Here is a 26,412-nt window from a genome sequence, read left to right as displayed (position 1 = left end):
ATTTAAACTATTAATTTACTCTAATTAAACACTGACAGGAATAACTATCTTGGGAGAGTTCGGGTTTAGAAATGGAATCCTACCATCTTTATAACAGCTGAGTTAGAACAAACAGTACAGTATATAACTGGATAATTAGAGCAAYTGTGTTACCTCCATTTTCTTCAGGATCCTAAAATAAATGTAGCTCACATTGCACAGGCAGAGGATATTTGTAGCCCTGCCAAGTACAGCAGATTTTGAAAAATGCTGTGTAGCACAAACCCCCCCACCTATGAATGCCAAAGAGAAGGGTCCTGGTCCAAGAGGCCTCTGGGTCACTGTCTTGGGCTGACATCCCAGAGGGAGAGGGCTCATGCCTTTGCACTGACTGTGCCCTCTGCCTGTTTGCTTGCAGGAGAAACGCATTGCTTCCCTGGATGCTGCCAACGCACGGCTAATGAGTGCCCTTACTCAGCTGAAAGAGAGGTACAGCATGCAGACACGTAATGGGATCTCCCCCACAAACCCAACTAAATTGCAGATTACAGAGAATGGAGAATTCAGAAACAGCAGTAATTGTTAACGCGCGGAGGGCGCTGCCGCAGGAGAGGCCTGGCCGGAGGGACCGTGCACAGCAGGCGTGAGCCGCGGCTTCAGAGAACGGCTGCTCCCCGAGCACCAGCTCCTTACTGCGGACGGCGCCGACTGACCCTGCTGGGAGATGTCCTGCCAGCACTTTGAGGGACGGGAATGTCGAGTGTGAGATGAGTGGCATAAGGAAATAACATCTATTTGAGAATCGCTGTCACTGTTGGATTTGAATCAGTGTTTAATGTTTAAACAAAAGTAACCTTTTCCTTTCAAACTGCCCAAAGGATATGCCTCACCCCTCCCAGCAAGGAGTAAGGTCCTTGTCATTGCAGTAAGCGAAACAAAGGGAGCTGGGCAGAGCCTGCAGCAGGCAGGGGCCCAGTAAGTCCAGTCAAGTGTGCTGCTGGATGTAGCATCCAAGGGGCGGCAGCAAAGCCTGGCCCACTCCTCCTGTGACTCCCCCCGGAGCACAGCCCTCCCAAAGTGAACCCCAGCCGAGCCCAGCGTCCTTCCTGGTGGCTTTTGTGAGGCCACTGACTTTTACAGCATCCACAGGGCATGTATGCAGCTAATTAGTGTTTAATTAACTCCGCCCATACAGGGAGCACAGTGCAGATGGAAGGTCAGGGCAGTGTGGTGGCCAAAGGGGTGCTGTGTGGGGAACCCCAGTGGCAGGGGAGCAGGGCTAGTGCTGCTGGGGCTCCTGGGGTCCCTGGGCAGCCCAGGGCACAGAGCAAAGCCAAGGCTTTGGCACGTGAGTGGAGGGAGGAGGTGGCACCTGGTGAATGGCAACTCGATTCCTCTGGACAGCTTCTGCTCCTACAAATGCAGGGAAGAGTTTTGTAAGCAATAGCCCCAGGCACTGTCCCACACTTCCCACCACAGAATAAATTGAATGTTGCCTGAGCTTGGTCCMTGAGCTGTGATTGAGGGACAGGGGCTGGATTTGCTGGTGCCTGTTATGGTAGAGGGGGAGCGAGGGGCTGCGTGGAGTGGCAGCTTCCTGCTTGATCAAGGGTTCGTTGTGGGGATGGAATGCTCTGTGCTGAGAGTTTTACTATTTCTGGGGAGAAAAACAGACAAACGAGAAAAAGCCCTGAAGAACCATGAAGATCGGTAATTGTATTTCTTTTCTTTCACAGTATGCATTAGAAAAAAAAAGATCCCATTTTCTGGAATACTGTCCTCTTTAAATTGGGAATGAGCACTGCATGGAAATTAACCGGCTTGAAGAATGTAAAACATGGTCATAAGGGAGTAACCACCAAGAACAGCAGCCACCACCGAAAGGCCCCTTGTCAGGAGCACTGTGCAGGCATAAGCCAGGATTAGACTTTCCCAGCGCCGAAACGCGCAGCTTCGGCACAGACACCTTGTGCTCAGCGGAGGGGGCACCCCTTCACGGGGGTTGTGCCACTGACCTGCCACCACGGTGTGTTTGTTGGTTTGTGGTTCTTTGAGTTAGTCCTTCACAAGTCCCACTCTCAGAGCAGGTCCCTCGTACCGAGAGCCAGAGGTTTCTCTGAGATACGGATGACAGTGTACAGTGTACAGGACATCTGCCTATGCTCCCTCTAAAGGTTAACACACTGCTCAACGCCTGTCCTAGCTCCTCCTGCCATGTGTAAATGTACAGTCCAAGGGACTAGGACGTTCCCTRAGCTCTGCTCTGCTTAGGTACCGTCTCCAGCCTCACTTCCCAGGCTGCCTGAGCAGGACACTTTGCCAGTAAGCTCTGCATTGCCGTGCTGCCCCGCAGCCATAAGGCACCTTAACAGCATTCTTCCTCATGCAATCGTTTGCAAAGTTAAAGATGCTCTTTTTCCTACATGTTTTTCTGGTCCCTGGAAGGCCTGGGCCAAGCCCAGGAGGAGCGAACGTGTTGCACTGAGGTCTCCACACCCCACCAACACCTGCCAAGGGGTGCAGCATACAGCAGACCCCAAACGGAGCTCCTCAGAGCAATAACTCAGTACTTATGGCAAGTACAGTCACCTTTGAATTTTGGAAACTAGCACAGATGGCTTTGAAGAACCTCACAAATCTGACAAGGTCACAACTGGAGAAAGACCCAGACAGGTTAGGAATATACAGGGTACTGTGAATCGTTGGGTACGTAGACTTAACACCTGCCACTGTCTCAGAGTCAAATACATTATAAGAACCCTGCAAAAAGACTATTTTAAACACTGCTGCCCTGAGATGTCTGTTTAGAGCTGATCGTTTTGAATTCTAAGTATTTGTGTTGCGAGAGACTGGAGTTTTTTCAAGACAGAAGTGACATAGAGGAATGGAAATGCTAACAGGGCAYGGGGCGGGTGCCCCACCAGCAACGTTTCCATTCATACATGGAAGTAATTTTGGGATGCAGTCAGTGCTCTCCAAAAGAGCTGGAAAAAGAATCACCCACAAACCAATTGTTTAGTGCYGAAGCTAAGAACAGTACATCTTAATCTTCTCCTCAACCACAAGCCAAGGCACTGYTCTGCCCCCCCATCCCAATCGGTCACAAACTCCTGGTTACCCTCAAATTTGAAAATTRCTGAACACATTGTTCTGCTGAAATAGCAGGAATGCTTAAATTCTTCCACAGCCAGTTATTAAAATCTTTAAAAGTTCCAGTGCCAACATGTTCTGGAATTGTTGCTTAGTTTCCCAAGCCAGTACAAAAAGAAACTCAAATCAGGACAAAGTCTCATTACAGTAGAGATTCCCCCACCCTGTTTTTTCCTGTTTCCTTCCCCTGCAGCTGTCAACAACTGGACCTAATCACGACCCTCCCCTAAAAAGGTTTGGGGGCAGGTRTTCAGGCCCAGGCTCAGTTCAGTTCTGTTCCTTCAGTTTGTATTTCTGTTATTTATAAGCTGTACATTTCTSTGTGTGTGTGCGTGTGTGTGTGAGTGCGGGAGCCCCGCGTGTTCCCCGCCATGGCCTCGGAGCTGGTACCTGGCGTAGCAATACCTGGATCCCGAAAGGTGCTGCAGCACCAGAGCAAACACCACTGTCCCCAAGGTTCTGTGATCGGCTCCATTTCCTTTCTGGTTCTTGCGCTTTCTACAGTAAGAGGCTGCTCTAGTGCAAACTCGTCAAAGTGTAAACAAAGCAAAAACACTCCAATTTTTATCTTAATACAAGTCTTAATATTTTTTTGTAAATGTTCTCAGTGTTTACTGTACCGTATCTATCTCACTAACATTTGTATATAGTAACTTACTTCTGGTGCTGCTTATTTGGTCGGGATTTGGCTGTTATCTCACTGCTGTGTTGGACAGGTGGGYTCGRGCTGCCAAATCTGGATCCAGACCCRCRTTCTGATTCCTGCCTCCTCCCTTGGGGATCTGAGGGAAGGGGAAGGGAGTGAAGCCATGGATCCAGATTTGTGGTGGGCCCACCTCAAAGATTCTGTTCTAAGAGTTTTGATTTGGGGTTTTTTTAAACTGTAGTGAACGCTCCTGAAAAAAAATGAGCGGTTTTGTGTAAAGGGGGATGAAATGGACTGACCAGTATCCCAGCAGACTGTAAGTATCATCATTCTGGACAGGGATTATGGCTTCAGTGCCAAAAGATGGGAGGGACCCAAGTTCTTCCTYATGCCAACTAATTCTACAGTGTAGTCACCAGCCCCTTTTGCACCAGTTTAAGCAAATCCTGCCACCATCCAAAGAGTCCAGTGTCACTCTGCACTGTCATTTGAGTCTGGTTGGTTTTGTTTTCTGCTTTTGCAGCTGTAAAGCACTGATTGCACTGTGAGAACACGTGGAACCCTCTGGTCTGGGAGCCAGTCCCAGAGGTTGCTGCAAGGGTGCAGGACGCAGGTTCTGCTACTGTGAATATTCCTAAAGGGCAAAGGGACTTGCTGGACCTAAGTGAGGTGTCACAGGCTCTCCTAGGAAAGCAATCAACAAGTAATCAATCATTCCCAAAGTTTAGATAGCTCAGAGGCTTTTTCCTGTTCCTAATGTCCACACCCAGATGCCATAGAAAATGTGCTGAGATCTGTTCCGTGATGGACAAGGAGTGGATTTGCAGTCACAGAAGGCAGAGGCACTGATGTGTTCAGCCAGGACAGCCATGGGCTGTGGCCCAGGGGTCTGATCTGAAAGGGGCTTGCTTCCTGCAGCGATCCCCAGGCAGGATCCTCGGGGCGAGGCCTTTCTGACAGGAGCCCGTGACCTGCTGGTCCAGCAGCTCCACCAAGGGCCGTGCCCTGACTCTCACACAGCTTTGCCTAGAGGGCGCAAAGCAAAAGTCCAAAGGGAACAACTGTGACGCTGTCCTGGGTGGACACTCCGTCCTTCCGGCCTGCAGTGACTGTTGGGGTCACCTCCTCCCAAAGATTTGCGTTCTAAGCAATCGGGGCCTCCAGGCTGGCCAGGACTGGGACCTGGTGTGGGTCCGAGCTAYGGCCACCAGGAGCTCCCTTCAGTGGCCACAGGAAGGGACACTGTATCTGCCCGTCCCCAGCAGGTCTCTGAGCCTCAGGGCCCTTTCAGAGGAGACTGCTCAGCCAYGAGGCTCAGACACTGGCACTGCTCTGACCCCGCACAAGTAACTGTTGCCTTTTCCTTCTCCCTTGGGGAAAATCACACGTAGGGGAGCAGGAGGTCAACAGAAGCATGAGAACATGCAGCTCATGGGCTTTCCAAACCAAATCCAATCCTGAGGGCGGTTGCACAACATCCAGAAACAACCAYGCTTCGGAAAAGGGTGTCACGTTCAAGCATTGACTTTCACAGATCACCCGAGCTGTGACATCGCTGTAAATGCCATGTGGCTCTGCATCAGCTACCAGTACCCCAGAGTGCAGCCTCCATGTTCCTTCACATATTCCTTTATCATACATCACTGTGTCTTAAGATATACCTCTCTCTGTATATCTGCTTAGGCTGATACTTGTTCCTGATAAGCAGTCGCTATGTTTTATATCCTCTTATAAAGAAAAACAAATCTTTTTTTGTAAGTATGTTTAAAAAACAAAAAAGCAAAGTGGAAGTGTTTGCTGAATCTCCTTCAGCTCCTTTTAAACTATGTAATAATGTACAGAGAAAGTTGTTGGTGTTCAAAGAAATGATGTGGCTGTGCAATTTATGTACATTTGCAATTAGAAATATTAAAGATTTATTTAGATATTTTACATAAGTGCTCCAGCACCTCTATTCAGTTATTTCTAGCTATTAGAGCATCCTGGCACATGCCACATGCAGACACAAATGTGTCTTATCTGCCTCTCCAAACAGGTGCTCCCAGTAGTATTTGAGGCCTGACCTGGCTCCGCCACCTTCCCTTGACATGCTGAAGGGGTCTGACAACCAGGTCTGCTCCTGCCCCCACCACTCCTTACAAACCACCCTTCTGCCTCCAGTAAAAGTWGCAGAAAACTTGGAGGAAAGTCATWAAAACCTTGGGCAGCATCAGCACCTCTGCTTCATTAACATCACCATAATTAGCTCCTCRGGGAGAGGGGSAAGACAGRCTGGCTGCATSGAAATGAGTCAGGATGTGGAGAGCACCTGTGGCTATTCCTGTGCTCAGCAGCGCTGGAGTCGGGATGGGCACTGGGCTCTGCTGCCAGYGGCTTGAGCCACCCACCCAGGAGAACTCTCCTGTTCTGCCAGGAACCAGCACMTGCCCAAGGAAGGAACGCAAAACCCACCTAGGCCAAAATCCTCCCCCAGGGCTCTGCCATCCCCCTCAACATTGTTGRTATTAAAGGTTGAAAAAAAGTAAAAAGCGGCCCTGGAAACACCAAGCACCTCAGAAAATGCTGCAAGGAGGGATTAGTCAAAACCACCTTGACTTGAATAAAACCTCCTTAGCGGCTGTTCGGCTTCATTAGAGCAGAGCTGAATTCTCAGCCAAAAACACCCAGAACGTCTCTGTGCACTTGACAGCTCTCAGCATCTGCAGCTCCAGAGCCCGGCTGCAGCCGCTCCCARTGGACCCCAGCAGACGGGCAGGGCTGGGAGAAGTGAGACTCGGAATTGCAGATCAGCAGCCAGAACAGCCACGGGAATACGGGCTGGGATGCTGGGGAGCGCAGATGTATTTGCTTGAGGTTTTTAATCTGGAGAGTCATTTCAGCATAAGACTCATCAGTAATAATGATTTTCCAGTAATTGCACTCTTAGAGGATTTGTTCTGAGTTTRGTGAGTGAGAGTCACTGGCCCGTGAACTGCTCCTGGTGCCAAGCAGCACCTTCTCCAGCGCAGCTCAGGCAAGGCTGAGGTGGGACAGCCATGGTCCCACTCCATTGCACGGGCAAAGCCAAGTTGCACTGCGGCGCTGGAAACTGGGAGCTGTCAGAACTGGGCACCTTCACAACGGGCAAATGCAAGAGTCCTGCCCACTGTAACTGAGAACAAAACAGCAGCCACAACAGTGGCTACTGACARCCAAGGAAGTGACAGCATTAAGGCAATACTTGCCAAGCTGGGGTTTTAAGAGCACAGAAGAGCCTGTTTGTGTCAGTGAGAGCAAGGCAGGGACATGCAGTGACAAGGCTCATACCTAGGGAGGGAAGGGACAGAAACAGCTTGTTTCTGCTCCTCCAGTAATAGTTTCTAACTGGCTCCCAACAAGCATCTTCCCCTCACAGCTTCCCAAGCCCTTCACAAGCAGTCAGCTCCCACTCCACTGCAGTGGGTGAATGTCAGCATCCTTATTTTTACAACAGGGATGTGCAGTAGGAGCACAACTTTCCCAAGGCCTCCCAAAAGCTACAAAAGCCAAACAGCTGATTTTCTTCCCCTTCCGCCTTCTGTGCGCAGCCATCCCACGCACGCAGCCCAGGCTCCTGAGCAAACATYCTCTGGAGAAGTAATTCAAAGCCAGGCAGTAAACAAACCTCCAAAGCCTCAGCCCCAGAGACGGGAGCACAGCCGCTCCCTGCCAGAGTCAATAATGACAGGCGAGCAGAAAGGAAGGAGCTGGAAGAACAAGAGTCATTAGTGGAAACTTGTTGTTTGTGCTAATTAGATCATTATCTGGAAACTGCTATTGATGTTGCTATTTCAGCTCCTGCTGCTGTTCACAACTTTATTTTATCCGTGGCTATTGACTGCCCACACTTTTGTACATCCTGCAGGAAGGGCCAGCAGTGCTGCCCGCAGCCAGGCCAGGATGGAGAKGGTTTGTGTCCCGTGCCAGGCAGCACCTCCTTCCCCACCATCACCTCAGCACCTGCCATGTCTTGACACACAGGAAGAATGCTTTCCAGCTTGTTATGATGTGCCCTGTGCTATTATTGATCTGAGACAGACAGCAGATCAGGTTACTTGGTTATYAAGTAAGGTGAGAGGAAGAGAAAGACTTGGACACGTGTAGGATTTCTGCCATTTCCCACCTGACAGCCAGCATAGCTCCTCTACAGATAAATCATATTGATGCCGACCCCATACATGATCAGATTTTMTCATTGGTGGTATGAGCCATAATTGAATAACCTCAACCATTTGATTTTTGTGCTACATTGTCAAGGAACGAAGCCTGAATATCAGAGCTCCCGAGTTGACTGACTTTGATTTATTACAGTCGCTCTCAAGCTCCTGGAAGCCAAAGTCCCTCCTCACCCCTGAGGGAGAARAGTTGTGTGCTGAGGGACCTGGGCTGACGAAAGGACAAACATGAAGCTCAAGACTTAGCAAACCACAGATCAGGGAGCTGCGTTTGCACCCATAACACATTCTCCCTTTCTCCTGCTTGTTCACCAGTGTATCTGAACCTGACCTGCAGAAGGGCTTTTGTATTTCCACTGATGAGGTAAAGGAAGAGAGAAAATTACATCACATCACCATAACAGGCTTTCAATTTTRTCTTTTACTGCAATTTCTACCACTTTTACACTACACCTGCAGTAAATTCTGCAATGACACAAGTGAACTTAATTCTGCCACCATAACTGCMAAAAATATTTGYCTCCCAGAGTCAGYTGGGGCAGARGGYAGGGSATAGCRTGTGGGCTCACTGCCCCTTCACGGRACATTCTCGAGCGCACGGATRTGTCACACGCTCCCTGRCACTCASGCTGGTGACAACAGGCAGGCAGAGCACTGTGCCCTCCCGTAGGAGCAGCCAGGCCCAGCCCCCAACACCTGCTGCACGTGGGACAGCGGTGAGGAATGGGAATACTGGGAAAYGTCAGCAGCTGGCACGGAGGTGTGAAGCCAGGCTGCCTTCAGCCATCCCGCCGGCGCTCCCTCACTGAGCTCTGCTTAACACGGTGCCACATCCCCCTGCTGCAGTGCGAATAGAAACGCGCTCGAATAAATCACCTCTAAGTTAAAAGCAGCCATTAGCTATTAGCAAACACCGCAGGCCTGTGGGCCAGGGTAATTCAATGTGATATGCTTGGGCATGCAAGGTAATAGGTTCCAGCTGAAWACCATGTGATACAATCTCTTCAATGGGAGGTTAAATGAGGCTGAGACAGAGACCAGATGGATTTATCTGGGTAGCCTGATGATTTTTTGTGTGTGTGCTTAAGGTGAAGTGAAGGTAAGTAAGGCAGAAATAATCTGAGAGAAAAGCATGAGCTGGGCTGTGTGCAGTTGGGGAAGGGATAGCGGGRGGTTTGGGACCTCATCCTGCTGGAACAAACCAAGCAAGCCGGAGGATGCTCTCAAGGCAGTACAGATGGAAACAGCCAGAGAAAAATAAATACTTTATCAATTTCCCCTTATGGAGGAACAACCAGAGGGCAGAGTGAGACAAGTCGAGCGTAGCTGGGCAGATGTAGACACCTCACTGCTGATATTTGAGCAGGAATTTGGAGCCTAAACACCATCTTTCATCGTTTCAAGGACATCTGCAGTGGGCAAAGGGGYAGTGTGCTCTCCCAGGCTGAAATGTGGCCGCAGTGGCCATCAGTGTGGCCAAAGGAGGGGGCAGCTCCATAAACAGAGTCAGTACCTAAGAAAATCAAGTGTTCAGCTTGTGCTTGGAGCAGTTTGTTCTTGCTCAGGTGGGCAGCGGGAGCTGCAGGACCCCTGCAAGGCACAGCCAAGTGTCTGGAGGAATAGCACCTCCGAGAAAGCAGAGGAAATCCTTCCCTGYGAGGGTGGGGAGGCCCCTGGATCCCTGGCAGTGCCCAAGGCCAGGCTGGATGGGGCTTGGAGCAACCTGGGACAGAGGTAGATGTTCCTATCCATGGCACAGCGTGGGATGAAATTCCCCCACACAGGGCTATGCCATGCAGTGCTCTCTGCTTCAGGAGGTTCCGATCAACCTCTGCGATGGCAGAGACAGGTGGAGGAACAAAGCACAACCCGCACCATGTACCAGTTCCACTGATAGGGCCCAATCCGCCGCACTGAGGGGAAACCCTGGGCATTGCTATGAAAGCATCCTTATGGAGACGCCCCAATTCACTCCCGATGTGCACTAAAAACCACCAGGGCCCATCGACTCGGGCTGCCGCCGCCCTCACGGCCCCTTTATTCCGCCCTCACGGCCCCTTTATTCCGCCCTCACGGCCCCTTTATTCCGCCCTCACGGCCCCTTTATTCCGCCCTCACGGCTCCTTTTTTCCGCCCTCACGGTCCCTTCCCGCCCTCACGGCTCCCGCCGCCAGGAAGGTTCTGGAAGCTCCGGGCTCTCCCTGTGCCCGGGATCCTCACGGGAACATTTCCCGTGTGTGCGGGGCTCTCGGGGAAGCCCACGGGGCTCCGTCTGCTCCACCAGGAGGATCTGACTGAGGAGTCACCCCACGGTTCTGCTCCGTGAAACCGAAGGGCGTCCCAGGCGCCGGAGCCCGTCATGTCCGTGCAGAAAGGCAGAGCAGAGCAGCACAGCGCTTGGGACTCCCACATGAAGCAGCGCCCCGGTCAGAATCAGCCCCAAAATCCCCGCCCGACCCGAGCACCCAGCAAAGGAAAGCGCACCTACCCCGCCAGGCTCCGTCCTCTTCTCCAGGGCTCCCGAACTGTGCTGCGGGGCTCTGAGGGGACAGCCCGGCACGGGAACAGCTGGGCTGAGCTCAGCCCAAGCGGCACAGGTGATTCGGGGCTCCCAGCTGATCATTAACGCTGTAATCAGCCGAGAGCCGCCCCCTCCTTTCGGCACTACCGGGACATCTCGGACACGGAATTCCCAGCGCACATCAGGCAAATTTTAGGTCACTTACCTACAACAACCTGATGCAAAGAAAGACTCAAATGGAACAAGGAATCACTGAGCGAGTCTGGGCACGTTCAGGGTACAYACAAGCCTGCAGGGAAGAGAGTTCAAATTCTGGACTCGCTGCAACTTTTTGTTAGATGTTGTTTTATTTTGATTTCTACCCAGAGAGGAATACCAGACCCAGTGTCTGATGACAAGAAAGATTTCACTGGTATATAATATTCATATCACATGTGCCATAAATAGAATTAKGAGTGCTGTGCTGTGGTATTCTCTGAAGAGAATATATACAAAAGTGCTATTAAAAACCCAGCGCCTGCTACCTTTCCTGTATTGTTTCTTTAGCTAGAGAGGTACCTCAGGATTAGCAGATTATCAGTGCATTAGCATTCATATCCKGGATAAAGTGTCTCTGGTCATTTGCACGGGCACAGAGTGGTAACTTAAAGRCTCTATGAAATAGGATGCTAAATAATACTCAGAGGAAATTGAATTAGACAGGAGGRAAGAGAAATGTGACTGCCATTAAATCTCTAAAGTACATTCCTGGTTTATTCCATCCCCCCCCTCCGAGAATAATATGGCATTCAATTTTCCAATTATATAAATACATGAACACTGGATTACTAGAGGCAGATAATTGAATATTTTGACTATTCTACRAGGGACCCTTCATATTTGAAGTGGGAGATGAATAGGGCGTTCAGCATCAGCCTGTGGATGCATGAGCTATAAAAACCTCTATTAGATCCAGAGAGTATAAAGGTCTCCCATAGAGAGAGAGATCTTATCAGTGTTCAATATACAATAGTTAATTTATTCCACTGATATCAGGCTAAGTTATACAATAGCAAAACTGGGACATTTTAGGCCACACATCGTACTACTTCAAAGGTGCAAGGAAAGGCATTCGCAGTCATAGCATTTCAAATCCACCTCCTCTGTAACTCTGTCTTTACAGGACATCAATCACGAGATGAGAGGAACTGTAAGCTATTTTCCAGTAACACACTGCCAATCGCAAGACAAATGTCAGATGTCACAAAAGGAGAAGTAACCATTTTTCARCTTGTGAATGTCTTCAAATATATTACAATGAAAGTGTGAAAAAAATGACCCTTTCAGCTTCATTTGTTCTGACAGGTGCCAGACCTTGGAGTTTGGCATTTTATCTTCATACTGCAATAATCTTTATGAAACTTGAAACAAGGCTGAGGGCAGTGGCATTAGTTAATCTACAATTATCCTCTTATGTACAATACATAAAATTTCAAACAGTCTGGCCGTTGAACTATATATTATAATCTACTACTATTTTATTTGTGTTACAGAAAAAGGAGAAGGGATGCCCACGTCTGACATTARCACATGCTGGGGCCTAGTTTTGTGTGGGCTCAGCCTGACTCCTGCATTGCATTGCCATGCTGCTATTGCCACTTGGGAAAAACACATGCTGCTTAAAACTGGAACCAGGAAAGAAACTCTATAAACATTCCCTGAAGTGAAAACTCACTGATACCCTGTGTGCATTTAGTCCCTGACATAAAACAGGTGGGTGCCCCCTCAGTGACACAGCACATTCTGGGGCAGCAGCCACTGCAACATTTTGACATGGAGCTCAGAGAATGTTCTCCAACCCAAAGCTCAATGCCCATCTTACAGCTTTGCCATTTCTGATAGCGTGGAGGACTCTAAAACATAAACCAAGTCATTAACATTRAAGATAAAACAAAGGAGGAAAATCAAGCTCAGATGTAGCCATTCATTACTGTAATCAAATAGGAGACCACAAAGAATTTCACTCAACAGCCCTGAAGTTCCAAGTWATTTCTGTCCTTCCAGCTCTGCATAGACCACACAAGAAGTGTGTGATCRTGGAAGTCACGGTTCATTTCCTGATAAATAAGACTCCTCTGTACAACTCCAGGGGTACAGCCCAGCAGTTTTGACACAATATCTTTAGATCTAATTCAGAGTTATGCTGTTATTTAAGAGAACAACGAAAAATATGTGCAAAGATASAAAAAGATCTGCTCTAGATGTTACTGCAGGTCCCAGAAAGGTAACAAACATGCAAAAGACAAAAAATAAGCAAACCTAGAATACAGTTAGTTTAGGCTAAAGTCAGTGACAGATTGGTTCCACTGGAATTTAGTGACCTCTTAGGCCTTTTCACTGTCCAGCTTTCTGCAGAAGCAGTGCTGAATCCCTGAAGACAAAACCACCACTTGATTCACCAAATTTGACTTAAGAAAGTAAATTTTGTTCTGTGAATAAGTGTGAGCTTATCAGTTCTGTGGAAGCAAAAGGATAAAGAGTTTTAGTTTTTCTTTAAAAAACTAACAGTACTTGTCATGGCAAAGACATGTACAAAGAAGTAGAAGCCAAATTATTTCAATGTTTTAAGYCTGACTTTAAAAAGTAAGTACAGAGACATTGACCAAAATCTGTATCGATTCCTACACATACAGTCCAAGCCATGGAAAGAAGAGGGCAAAAGCCTGAAGTCTGACCACAAATGTCATTTCAGGTTTCAGWTTTCCAGTCTGGTATTTGTGACTRCAGTTCTTTCCTTGGTTTCTGTGACATTCCTGTGCACACAAAGCAATGTAATCCCTTTGACACGAGTGTGCCTCTCAGTCAGTGCAGCCAATCCCATGATGCTGGTTATCATCCCCTGTGTTTTGGTCCTTCTCTTCCCCGCACTCAGGATGAATGCACAGTTTGTCACAAGATGTGCACCGTAAATCCCACAGAGAAGAGAAGAAATACCCATCGCCAGGGTCATTATTTGAAAATAATTCAAAAAGTAGACTTTTTGAAGAGCATAAATAAAAAATGTAGCTGAAGTAAATAGTCGCCACTCCCAAATGCAGGGATTCCAGAGCCGGCCTCTCCTCCAGCAGTACACGGACCTACCTGAGGATCAACTCCCAGCTCTGTCCCTGCACAGCAGTGCCCTTAATTGCGATGATTTCTGTAATCTGCAAACTTGCTGGCAGTGTCTGTGTGGGTGAGGAGGGCCGGTGCAGCCGGTGCCAGGTGCAGCCCCTCTGCCTGGCAGGGCTCCCTGGGGCACACCAGGCGCTTCCCTCGCAGGGCAGCCAGGCGACACTCGCACAGCTCGATCAGCGACGACACCTGCTCGTGCAGTGGCAGTGACTTGTATTTCCTCTGGGCCAGGCAGAAGAAAGCTTCCACAAAGGCTTGCAGACACATTCCTGCAAGGAAAAGCTGCTCAMAGGAGGCTGATTGGGAGCACAGCACCTCTAGCAGCCTGCATTCTGTAGGGATAATACTATCGCGTGTTTCTTGTGCCAGCAAGGCCAAATGTGTGTGTGTGATGGGTGTGAATACAAACAATCGTGATAGTTCACATCTTTTCATTTAAATGGCAGCCATCTGGAATGCTCAGAAAGAAAAAAAAAATTGTCTGTCCTTCTAAGACCAAACGCCAAGGTTTTATTTGTATGTCACACTCATTGGGTGTTTCAGGGCAGGCTAAGCCCAGGCTGGGTTACAGATGGGTGATATTTTCTATCACTGAGGCAGCTTCTGGCTTTGCACACCTCAGCCTGGAATCYAGAGGCAAAGTGGTACAGCAAGAACCCATTTCAGGATATTGCACCACTAAATTGATGCAGTATTAGCCTTAATTTCTGCTGCCAAAATTATTAAGTTGAAACCAAATCAGACACACAGCAATATACTGAGTATCAAGGAAAACAATCCAGCTGGAGAGAAAAAACAAGTTTATGTCGGCAACTGAATTGAGTCTTTTCAACTCTGTATTTTTAGAGATGGATCCGACCAAAAAGTTCACAGCAGTGTGTTATTTCAGTCTGTAACACTATGAAGGTAACTGCATTACCAAGCACTACCTTAGCAAGATGCGAGCTTATGTGAAGCACTGCTTTGCTTCTGCACAGCCTGCACCGAGTACAAACCCCTTTGAAGGTGAAGAGGCCATTTTTTCAGTCATACCCACCAATTCCACAATAGTTGTTTCAASTGAATGAAAAACAAACAGCTGAAGTGTGCAGTGCCAAAAAAAAGTCTCTGCTATAATACATCTGCTCTGCCCCTTCCCGCACAAAGTCCTCTGCAGAAGCCACATGCTGCAGCAGAGACTCTYCAGGTGCTGTTTGATCATATCTCTCTATCAGCACTTTACCAGAGCCAAGGGGAAGAGGAGCAGTGTATTAACATTAATTATTGTATTTAAAATCTTGAAATAATAAAACCTACTCCAATTCTTAATTAAGAAGTCAGACCCCAATTGGTTGTGCAAAATGCCAGCCACAAGGCACAGTTAGCACTGCTTTGTGCTTTAACTGGCTCTCCYAGTTTGAACATACACTTTAGGAGATTATTTTAGGATGAGATATTGAAAGGTTTGGGGTTTTTAACTAYGTTGGCTTATTGATGCTGCAGGAAAGGCACCTTTTCAAAATATGACAATTACATTCTGAAGTATAATTTCTCYCAACCAAGGCTGCAGCTGGGGTCGTTTACAATCTTGGCTGTAAAACAGCTTGCAAAGGAATTGTTGAGTTATCTGAAAGCAGCAGCTGCCGGCTCAGTAAATTATTTTATCAGTCAYGGTGAGCTCCAGGCAGGGAAAGCACCTCTGGTAGCAAACACACTTTGTCCCCAGAAGTGACACTCATGTGAAGTACATGATGAAAAAAGTTAGAAGCTACTTTAGAACAACAGAATTGTGCCTGTCTTGGTTACATCTGGGAGTGGGCTGAACACAAAGCCAACAGAAATGGGGGTATTCTGTGTTTTAACACCTAAAAACATCTGGCTCATTGACACCATCCACTAATCTCTTAATTTTGGAAAGCCTGATGATTCAATTGCATGTCTGTTGTTTTTCCTAGTGAAATTCTATCCAGCAACCACATAAATGATTTATAGCCACCCTGAATGCTAAATGTAAATACTCAGATTTTAGATAGCCGGGAAACTGAGGTGACCCTCACGTACCTAAGGTAGTGCTACCCTGAAGGGTAACTACCACAGCACTAACCAGAAGAAATGGTTATAAATGTGCATGCCTCAGGTGTACATGGCTTGTTCTCATTTCTATTGAATGTTTGAAGTGTACCTAAGCTACTAAAATGGGAAAAGAATAACCCCCRATGCCAAATTTCATCATTTTTCAATACAAACCTGGGTTACCTGATTCTTTGTGGTCAATGCCCATGTTATTCCACCTCCTTGTGATATCAATATATAGGATATCTACAGCAGCCATTGAAAAATTGCTGTTACTCAGTTTGCAGTTTCTGTTAAAAAAAATAAAGAAGAGATTCCGATTACATCTAAACTCCCAAGTTGGGAAAAATTCTGCAAGGGCAACTTACAGGTGAAAAATTTGCTCAATTCATGCGTACGGACTCACTGTAACTGCTCACTCTAATAAAACACACACAGCAGGGAGCAAACAGACCAGCATTCATTTAGTGCTCCTATCTGAATGGAACACGCCCAAACCCGGAATATTTCAATTAAAGCTATGACCTGACTGCTACACAGAGCTTCCTCCCAGGCTATTGCCAGTACTCTGAGGCTGTAAGAGAATGGAATTAATTGGTACACCACAAAACCCCCCACAAATCTGCACAGACTATCTGCATGAGGCAGAGTTTGCACAGAGAAATACCCTTTTATTTRTCTGACTGATCCTGTTTGGAAAGGGCTGGAGGAAGCTTTCAGGCACAGCTTTCCTTCTCCATGCCTGAACACTGATGAGATTTATCCTCGTGCTGCTGAACTCAGCTCTGGATGCAGCTCWGGCTGTGGGGATGTGGAGCTGGGACTCCTGTGTGGTTCGAGTCCACAGTGCAGTGTTGATCAGGGGATGGGAACTGGCCCTGTGGCCAGCATTTCCAGATGTCTGGCAGCCTGGCTGCAACCACTGCACGTGCCAAAGAGCTGGCCAACATTTCTAGCCAGAAAAGAAACAAAAAAACCCAAAGCTCTCCACCCCAAACCCAGATAACTGAAATGAATCTCACTCTTTACTAATCTCAGCAGAGCTCCCTTAAAATATAGAGTAAGGTCTGGAGGTCTGGCCTACATAGTCAAAAAATTCTCAGGCAGCATCCAAACAAAGACTAGAGACACAATCAGTGTTTCCTTTTTAGTTATTTTTTTAGAATGAAGAAAATATTAAAGGAGAACAGATTTTGATGAGCCAGAATTTGGGTGGACAGTCTCTGCAAGCACTTGCCCACACACCAGATCCCACTCATGTATCATTTTATTCCTGAAAAGTGATACAACACACAGAAACCTGACCTTCCTTCTGAAATGAGCAGCAATGACAGCTCTTCAGAAAAGGGCSTTATAGCTGGTATAGATCCTCTGGGAGAAAATAAACAAAATATCTGCCAGTATTAAAAAGTTTAATTTAACATGCATTAAGAAACTGCAAAYACTATTTCATTAAGATATGGCAATTTATTTGAATATTCTTAAAAGCAAATGTTGGCATTTATKCTGTGTTCCTCTGACAAGTGCCAAAATAAGGCTGGATTAAACTACAAAAAACACAGAACTGGATGCAATCCTGTGCTGGTCTGTGGATAGAGCAGATGCCTTCAAACATTTTATATATATCATAATTTGTATARACCAAGTTGTTGCATATTCATTCCTGAATGCTAAATGCATCTGCATAGAAACAGGAAACAGGATCTGTGTTTTAAGAGTACATCTGCTGCTGCTGCTCATTTCTTTTGTCATAGTCAATGAAAGACACAAAATGAAGTATTCGTACCATGACTAGAACAGATAGAGCCATAAAAAACAATGAAAAAAACCCTCCTAAATAAAATGTGAAAAAATAAATTGAGTTCCTTGACATTGCAAGGTGCAATTTCACAATGCAAATCCTCCCTGAACAGCGCATCAGGAACTGGCATTTGGGAATCCTTCCTGCGGCCTGGGGCGGACGGCGCTGCCCCCACCGCCGACAGAATCAGATCAAGTGACCCAATTTCAGTTGTCACTTTCTCACAATGATATTTCTCYCATTTCCTGGGAACGTGACATGTTGACGAAGATGGCAAATTGTATCTGCCAAASTATCCCTGATCTGCTGTCAAATAAAGACCCAACTTCCTCCTAGACACGGACTCACAGGTCAGGTATTTCAGGAGCTTGGCATGATGAAAACGGATCTATTTTGTAATGGAACAGGCAATGGCTCCACGCTGGAAGGCATTTCAAACCCTGCCAGTTGAAGGTGTATCACAACCAGGTACACCTGGTTACGGTACACCAGGTTGAAGGTGTATACAACCAGCTTTTATCCCACTGACCTGATGAAGGTGCGGAACCCCGTCGGCCCCAGCTTGGTGGTCCCTTTGACCCCGAGGAATCGGATGAACAAGGCGGCCACCCTGTCGACGAGGCGCAGGTAGCTGAACTGCTTGGCGTATTTGGGGAACACCTGCTTGAGGCACAGCGAGGGCAGCGCGGCCTCGGCGCTCCTGTGAACGTCCGGCTCCGAGCGCGCCACCAGCCCCGCGTCCGGCAGCTCCTCGCTCGCGTCCCGCACCTGCTCCAGACTGCGGCACCTGCACAACGCAACCACAGAGGAGTTGGACTGGGAGGGAGCTCAGAGGTCATCCCATCCACCCCTGCCATGGGGACACCTTCCACAGAGCAGGGTGCTCAGAGCTCATCCCATCCACCCCTGCCATGGTGTAAGAGACCGTATGGAAGACCCTTGACTGTCTCACGATCATCGAAAAAACCCCAAGGCGGGAGAAAGGGGGGACTTTTGCTCAAAAGAGTCTGAGCCAGATCAAGGTGGAAGGACTGCCAAGTTTCCAGCTCCTAGACTGCTGAGAACAATGGATGTGAGCTACAGATGATCGCACCGTTCCTGAGGAGAACGGTACAGCTCACAGCCCATGCTGCACACCTTAACAATAGACATTCTTTCCCCACCGCTTGGCCAGTTTTCCATACTTCGCAACCCCCTGGCTTGCTGCCACCCGCTTTCAAAAAGACTATAAAAAGTCTCTCCGAGAAGACCCCGATAGAGATCTCTCCCGACGGATGCTGGCGAACCCATGGAACCTCGGAGGATTCGTCTGAAGCCGTTGGTAGCTATAACCCCACCCTCTTTTTCTCTCTCTTTTTCTCTCTCTTTCTCTCTCTCTCACCCTCTTCTATCGCAAAATATCCAAATAAATTGTTCCTGATTATTTAAAGCATATATATTTGCCCCTCGTTTTCTTTTGCACTCTGAGATTCCGATAACGAACCTCTCACGACCCCCGCTTGAGTTAAGCGGATCGTGACACATGGGGACACCTTCCACAGAACAGGGTGCTCATGGACACCCGAGCCACTGCTGCTTTCAGGGACCATCACACTGTAGTTTAAAAAGTCTTCTGGTTGTAGTGAGGTGGGGGTTGGTCTCTTTTTCCGGGCAACAACTGACAGAACGAGAGGACATAGTCTTAAGTTGTGCCAAGGAAAATACAGGGTAGATATTAGGAGAAACTTTTTTACAGAAAGGGTGATAAAATATTGGAATGGCCTGCCTGGGGAGGTGGTGGAGTCACCATCCCTGGACGTGTTTAAAAAGAGATTGSATGTGGYGCTCRGTGCCATGATTTAGTTTAGTTGAGGTGTTAGGACAGAGGTTGGACTCGATGATCTTGAAGGTCTCTTCCARYCTGGTAATTCTGTGATTCTGTGATTCTGTGATTCTAARACTATTGCTGCAAAATGTTCAAATCAGCTCTTTAAAGCTGCTCCTTAGAATTAATTGTTTTGACTGACACAGCTGAGTCAGGCAAATGAATGAAAGGTCAAATATAAGGTAATGCTTCTGTTGCCACACAGAGAAAAGCAAAACTTAATTTACATACTAATGTCTGACCTCAATACATTCGTTTCTCTAATTCTGCAGCTTATGACAGAGCACTCTTTAGAAATGATCAACTGTGGTGAAGCTTTAAAAAAAATTTAAATTTTAATAAAGCTTATGGAAATGACATCTAAGACTACTTATCTTTTATACATGATTACTAATTTATTAATGTTTCCTCCATCTATGTTTTATCCCTTTCTTTCTGACCAGCCTTAATCTTTATGCAAATACAAGTTGCTAAGGGACAAACAAATTTGCAACTACTAATTAAAGGCTTCAAAATTTGCAGCATTTTGTATACTTGTATATAAAATTTAGCTGTCAAATTCAGAGTAAAACGGGGTAAGAATCACAATGTTAATATTTCTAAGAATGCTCACTTGATGTATTTTACATTTAGGGCATTGCTAGAAGTATAAATTAAGCAATTTCAGTATCAGCTTACAACTGCTTACCTAATAAAAGAAAATATTATGTTCTGGATTCTGAAGCTATAATTATTCCCTCAGCTGAGCCTCTATTCTCCAAGCAAGGACTACGTTAACATAGTTAAAAGCAGAGATTATTTTGCGTGACAAATCTATCTATCCAGCCATTTATCACCACAGACTATGGACCTCCCAAAGAAGAGATAAGTGTTTGTACCTGGAGCGTGCAGGAATGAAATATATTCATGTGCCTCATTCACAGAAATAAATCATTTAGGAAACCAAGGCCAAGCCAGAGCAGTGTCTCTGCATTATCAACCATTCATGAATTTGCTTTTATGAACTAATCCCATTACTTTTATTAACACAGAGACTTCCAGCACTCCTAGGATGTCATAGCAAGCAGTTCATGGTTTGCCTACATGTTGTGTGAGTAATCAGCTTTTGTTTTGTTCTGGCCACTCGTGAGTGTCATTTGAAGAAAATGAATATTCATTCCCTCTTTACCCTCTGGCAAAGTGAGAAAACGTCAATAGCACAAGAATTTCCACCTTTCAAAATAATAATAYAGTTGCACAAAGATAAAAGTATTAAAAGAATGTTAAACTCACACAGTAAGAGATTTTTGACGTTTTGTTAGAAAAAATACGGCTCTTACATAGAGTTTATTCAACACTTTGGAGAATGCTTTGAGGGAAGCAAAGCAACCCCAGTAAAGAGTCCACATTTTAAAGAGCAGAATCAATCAGATTAAACATAAGGATTGATAATCACCACGCTCTTGGCAGACAACGAACTTCTGATCACACCAAATACATTTTGAAAACACAGCAGCTGTCCTGTCTCTGGGAAGCAGAAAGTGCTGAAAGCAGAATTTCCATCTCTCTCCAAGACAAAAAAAAAACCCCGTATCTCAGTTAAAGAAATAAAYTGGGTAAATCACCTCACTTAGATTTTAAACTTCACCTGCAGCTTCTAGGCCTGACACGGTGTTTCCTGAGGAAGGGTGAAAGGCAAGGAGTGCACTGCTTGTTTTGGAGAGTTGRCAAGTACTTTTTAGGTGAATCCATGGATAAAATCTTGCTTAAGAAAACCAAAATAATTTATTAGACTGTTGGAAAAGTGAAGCCCAAGTGCCTGCAGCCTGTCAGCAGCCATCAGAGCAGCTCTCACCCGCAGCATYGCCCGTTCCGGGCTCTCCGTTTCTGTCCCTGGAGTGCTGTTTGTTTGYCACAGCCATCAGTCCCCTTTCTGAGAAGGATGGTTCACTGCCTCTTCAGATTGATGGATTTATTAYAAAAATAAACACTTCTCATTAAAGATTAAATCGCTTTTGGCAGAAAACAGAAGACTGGAAAGTTTGCTGCCTTCACACAGTGTTAATGAGTGTTTCCAAGATGTAGAGACTTGGCATGGATCCTGATCTGCTCCACACCAGGGACACAAAGCCGTGGATGAGAACATTACTGACATTTTCATTTCATATGCAGAGCAGACTAGAGCTGTGGTTTAATTTCTATAACTCTCCCTAATATGTACTTTAAATAATTAAAGGAGAAATGCATCTGAGGAGTCTCAGGTGCTGAAAAAACCCCAGCTATTTCCTAATTATTAATTGAGATTCTTTACTTCCAACTTTCTCCTCTTAAGAATAATGGTGATATAATTCTGTATTCACTACAGATTTATTACTTTTAATGTAACACAAGCAGTGAATGCTTATGTTATTACCTGTCAGCTATGAGWGCAGCAGAAAATATGGCATTACTGTAATGAAATAATGGATAAGCAATGCAAATCCTGCATCCAAAGACTTTGTTCCACTGTAGCAAAAATTATTACAGAACAAAGATCATTAAATATAGTCCCCAATAMTTTCTTTTCTGTGGAGGTTGCTGTTATTATTCCTAGTAGATTTATTTGTGTTCACTATTTGCTTTCAAGGTACTTATGTGCCTCATTATTTCTCCAGAGTTTCTTTTGTTTCCTTAGAAAAGCGTGCCTGAAAAATAATAATGCAGGATAGCACAAAGGCAAACCAGCTGTAAAGCCTGGGAATGCWCTGAAATTAGACCACCAAGTGTCTTACAGCAGAACAGAAAAAAAAACAAACCCCAGGATATTTCTTCCCATGTGGAAATTATTCTTAGAAAGCAGTTGTGCTTATGCTGGGGCAGAAAAGGAGCTTCACCCTGTCATCCAATGGAGCAGRAAGCAGCAGTGCAATTGCATTTTATCAGCCTTAATCCTCCTATTAAAGCAGGTGAATTCTCATACACAAAATAACACTACTGATGATTACACTGCTATTAAGTCATGTGACTTCATGCTTTCATTTTGTGGCAACTGGGTGCTAGGCAGTTTTATTGCTTTCTCAGTGTTTCAGAGACTAGAGACCAATTACTACTTAAAAATAAGCCAATCAWCTCTCTTGCTGAAAGATGACTAGCAGCAGAAGTTAAATTATAGAGAACATCACTGCCCCCAATACATTAATTTCTGTCACTCTGTCACTGTAAAAATTTACAGCAGATATAATCTCTTTGAAGGGGGATCAAGTCATAGAAAGTACAAGCCTAGTTTTAAATAGAATTTTAATTTTAATGAAAGCTTCAGGGAATGATGTTTATGCTGCTTATCTTTCATACCTGGTGATTAACTTAATTTATACTTAATGGAAGAGGATATTTCTAATCCCCAGACAGGCTCAACATCTGTCTGTGACTATGTTTTTGGAAGCCTTAAGCTGCTTGTGATTGATGTAATAAAACCAGGATCCTGCAGAACTGACACCTGAAGGATATCTGTAAGAGGAAAAATGTTATTTTTCTRCTCAATGCCTCTGCTTAAGTCAAACCAAAATCCAAGCATTTAATATTGATGTCCCTTAAAAACCTGCTTTGCACTCCCTCACCATTATTTGAGGACAAACASGGGAATAAGCAAACAGTTCTCAAATATGTTTATGATCGAATATTCATTCTCATTATGTGCAGTGCCTGAGAGCACSTAACTTTCTGATGGCCTGAAGCTAATGAGCATAATAAACCTCCTGCAAAATCTGTGAAATAGTCTCCATTTTTCCTTCTCATTCCAAGTCTATTTAAGACCAAATATTAGCAAAAATAAATGTTTTCATTTATCACATAATTACAACAGGGGAAAAARGTCTTGAAATATAAACATCTTGCCAGAAAAAGATATAATTTTCAACTTTGTCCCAATAAATCATAGTACTCCTGTTGAAGGCAAAAAAACTAGGCATTTCCAGCTRTCATGTATATGCATGTTATTTTAAATTCTAATTCTTAGAAGGCACCTGCACATAAGAACTCTGCACTGGTGTTCAGGGATATAATCCGTGCATGCACATCCATTTATTCCATTTCACTGTTATCTATTAAAACTCTGTGATGTGGCCCAGGAGCCCCAGTGCAAGGAGTGATTTSTTTCTTTTCTCAGTGAGGTGATGCACCTCAGTCTGCCCTTGGCTSATCGATTGGTTCTAACATCTTCTAGGCTGCATGAAATCTGATTTTTGGAAATCAATTTGTTCATGGGTTGTACCATTCCTGAGAGAACACAAAATACATGCCACGACTCAGGAGTCACATGAAGGACTGGAAGGTGGAGACCAAGACAAAGCATTCAAGGCTCCCCCCAGAGATTTTATGCAAAACCATCACAGTTGGTTGTAGTTTTAGTTACACATAACATAGAGATTTTAAAGATGTCAAGGAGACGGGTAAAAAATAAGACATTTTTCTACTATAAATGCTGTACATACAGCCATAAATACACACTCTATAACTACAGTTTCTCTTTACAGTTACTTGTACACTTCTGCTATGAAAACTATCTGGTGGGAAGCAAGTTCACTTTACAGAAAATTAGAAGTTACTGGAGTTTACATTAYAGAGAACTTGGAAAATTAATTGAAAGCAGAGTTGCTTCTGTGCAGCACAAACACTCAAGAAGGTGAAAGGGAAGAAATGTCAAATTAAATAAACATATATCCYTCATTTTAGACAAGGCAATTAAACTAATATTCTGAAAATCAAATTTCATTCAAAATGCATTTAACTGAAGATTAGTAATGGCAATTGTGCATATACAAAAGCCAGGAAAAAGCTCTGTAGTGAAGAGTGCAGCTGAATCACTGCTCCTGCAGTAAGATACCACCYAAAAACTAGATTATGTTAGCAAGCYACAGGCTACCTAGAGGTGAAGATGATTTTGCTGATAGCAGAAACTCAGTTCAAATGATTAACATATTGAAGTGTCAGGAAAAAATGCTTTGCTCTCAAACCTAACTATCAATTCCCTTCCTTGTATGAACACAGAAATCTCTCAGTGAAGCCCCCTGGATAGGGAAGGCACACACAGACGTTGCCTCTGCCCCAGACTTTCAGAGATGAAAAAAAGTGGTTTTAACTTCAAACCACAAAAGCTTTCTTGTATTGAAAACGAAAGAGGAAATTAYAGGGGGTGGAATGAGGTGATCTKTAAGGTCCCTTCCAGCAGAAGGCTGACTCCRCCAAACACTTAAGTAAACACTTCAGTACTTGATGAATAAGGTCAAAATTGCTATTGTTTTATATCCTATCCAATGTAACTCGAGCAAATTTCTGACCATATTTAASCTGAATTTTCACTGGTTTCAGCTGAAGCTTCCCATCAGCAACGCCTGGATACAGCMAACATCTGTATGCAACACAGCTCCCAGCGATGCTTTCAAGTACKGCTGACTTCATGGTTTAAAAAACAAAACAAAGCAACACAGAGCAGCTTGCTTTGTTAGAATTCAGTCAAAGCAGCAGCAGTCAAAGASGAGCTCCAAGATCCACGTGGCAGTTTGGGAAGGAGGTTTGGATGGCAGAGCTGTGCCATCAGCTGCTGGGACACTGCTGAGGGACATAAACTGCATCCAAACCTACCTTAAACCGGGCTCTCTTTCCATCAAGTGTCACTGACAAYCTCTAATCAAATAACTGAATCCAAAGCCATGTTTAGAGCTGCTGCCTCAACATTCATTTTGATGCCATGTGGAAAGAGATGAAGCAGCCACACCTTTATTCCTCACCTCCCTTCTTTTTGGGCAAACCTTGGAGATTACGGCAACTCTTGTGGCTCCCCTACAAAAACTAGAGAAGAGATATATTTTTCCTCTTCTCTGTATTTTATCACAAAGGGATTTTTTTAATGTAAGAATCACAGTAACACAGGAAAAGCAAAAAAAACTTCTTAATGATCAACTTAAAATGTAATATGATGTGAATATCTAAGAGATGTAATTGCTGCTGCATAGGTTGATACATTCAAATGTTTGGAAAGTTCAGATTTTATGGAGACACTTGTGACAAGTCACATTTATCTCCAATCCTTCTTCTATTGCTCACAAGAGAGCAAAAAGAAAAGAGAAGTCAGTAAAAAACTAATTAGATTAKCTGCATCTCAAAACATTGTGAGTCCAGTGTAATTGGCCAAACTCATCTCCATGCCCAGTTTGACTGCACAGACCCAGAGCTGGGTTCATGCTGGAGCTGGGGGCACTGCACACACCAATTACTGCCAAAGCACACCATGAGCTTGGGCCAATTACCTCCACACTACTGAAAATGAAACCTTTTCAAATCCTGCAACCCATATCAATTCTTGTCCATTAAAATTTCCGAATGACCTGGGCCTGTCAGCAGCTCACTTGCTTAGTWCATTGTAAGCACTTCCAGCTGTCCCTCAATATGGGGTCATTGCAGGAGATTCAGGAGAAGACTGAATTCACTCTTTATGTGCAAGTTAAAATACAGCCTGTCCAGTCAAGACGTGAGTGYTTGGAATACAATGTGTGAGCAAACACAGAGCTGCTTGCAAAACTGATGAATAACAGCACYTTTTGCAGTGGTGAAGGCTAAAATAGGAATAATCACAAATTAATCTGTATCTATGCAAGGGATGTGGGTTTAGCTATTTTTATAGAAATGTTATTAGTCATTTTTTGTCAATTAAAACATTTCAGATTGCATTTCAGATTACAGCCACTTAGAAATCAAAAGGTCTATCATCAGATTTCATTATCTTTCCTGTGTTAGGACTTTGCCACAGCACGTCCAAATTATTTGCCAATGTTCTGCACTCAGTATTGTATTTTCTGTTGCTGTAGTACAACATAAGAGGCTCTTAAAACCAATGTGGAACTATTCTGTCAGTCAAGCACTACCAGATCCTTCCCTTCATGGAGGGACATCTCACAGTGTAGTTCATAGAATTTCCAATAGGGCCTGTCCTAATCAATAGGAGAAAGGTTAAATGCTCTTAAGGATGTARCAGATAAATAATTGGAAAAGCAAGWGCAGGGAGCAAGGATCAAGATACCAAAACATCTGCTTCACAAA

At 45.1% G+C, this 26,412-nt stretch overlaps 2 protein-coding genes across 8 annotated transcripts in view; one reads left to right on the top strand and one right to left on the bottom strand.

Moving 5' to 3' along the window:
* The window catches only part of DAB2IP (DAB2 interacting protein), a 124,118-nt gene extending 118,415 nt beyond the window's left edge, over positions 1–5,703 (top strand). For all 7 annotated transcript variants that reach the window (XM_057372951.1, XM_057372950.1, XM_057372957.1 and 4 more), the window contains one exon: positions 398–5,703. In XM_057372951.1, coding sequence (XP_057228934.1) covers positions 398–565 — 168 coding nt within the window. In that variant the 3' untranslated portion in view covers positions 566–5,703. The remainder of the gene's footprint in view (positions 1–397) is intronic.
* Positions 5,704–10,828: 5,125 nt separating this feature from the next.
* TTLL11 (tubulin tyrosine ligase like 11) overlaps positions 10,829–26,412 on the bottom strand; it is a 35,046-nt gene continuing 19,462 nt past the window's right edge. The window contains exons 8-10 of the mRNA XM_057372895.1: positions 18,025–18,282; positions 15,878–15,984; positions 10,829–13,911 (exon numbers count right to left, since the gene is read on the bottom strand). Coding sequence (XP_057228878.1) covers positions 13,652–13,911; positions 15,878–15,984; positions 18,025–18,282 — 625 coding nt within the window. The 3' untranslated portion in view covers positions 10,829–13,651. The remainder of the gene's footprint in view (positions 13,912–15,877; positions 15,985–18,024; positions 18,283–26,412) is intronic.

Source organism: Malurus melanocephalus, unplaced genomic scaffold (assembly GCF_030028575.1).
Source record: "Malurus melanocephalus ecotype Western Australia unplaced genomic scaffold, MMel_1.1 scaffold_181, whole genome shotgun sequence".
Taxonomy (NCBI): Eukaryota; Metazoa; Chordata; class Aves; order Passeriformes; family Maluridae; genus Malurus; species Malurus melanocephalus.
This window is presented reverse-complemented; position numbering and strand designations above follow the sequence as displayed.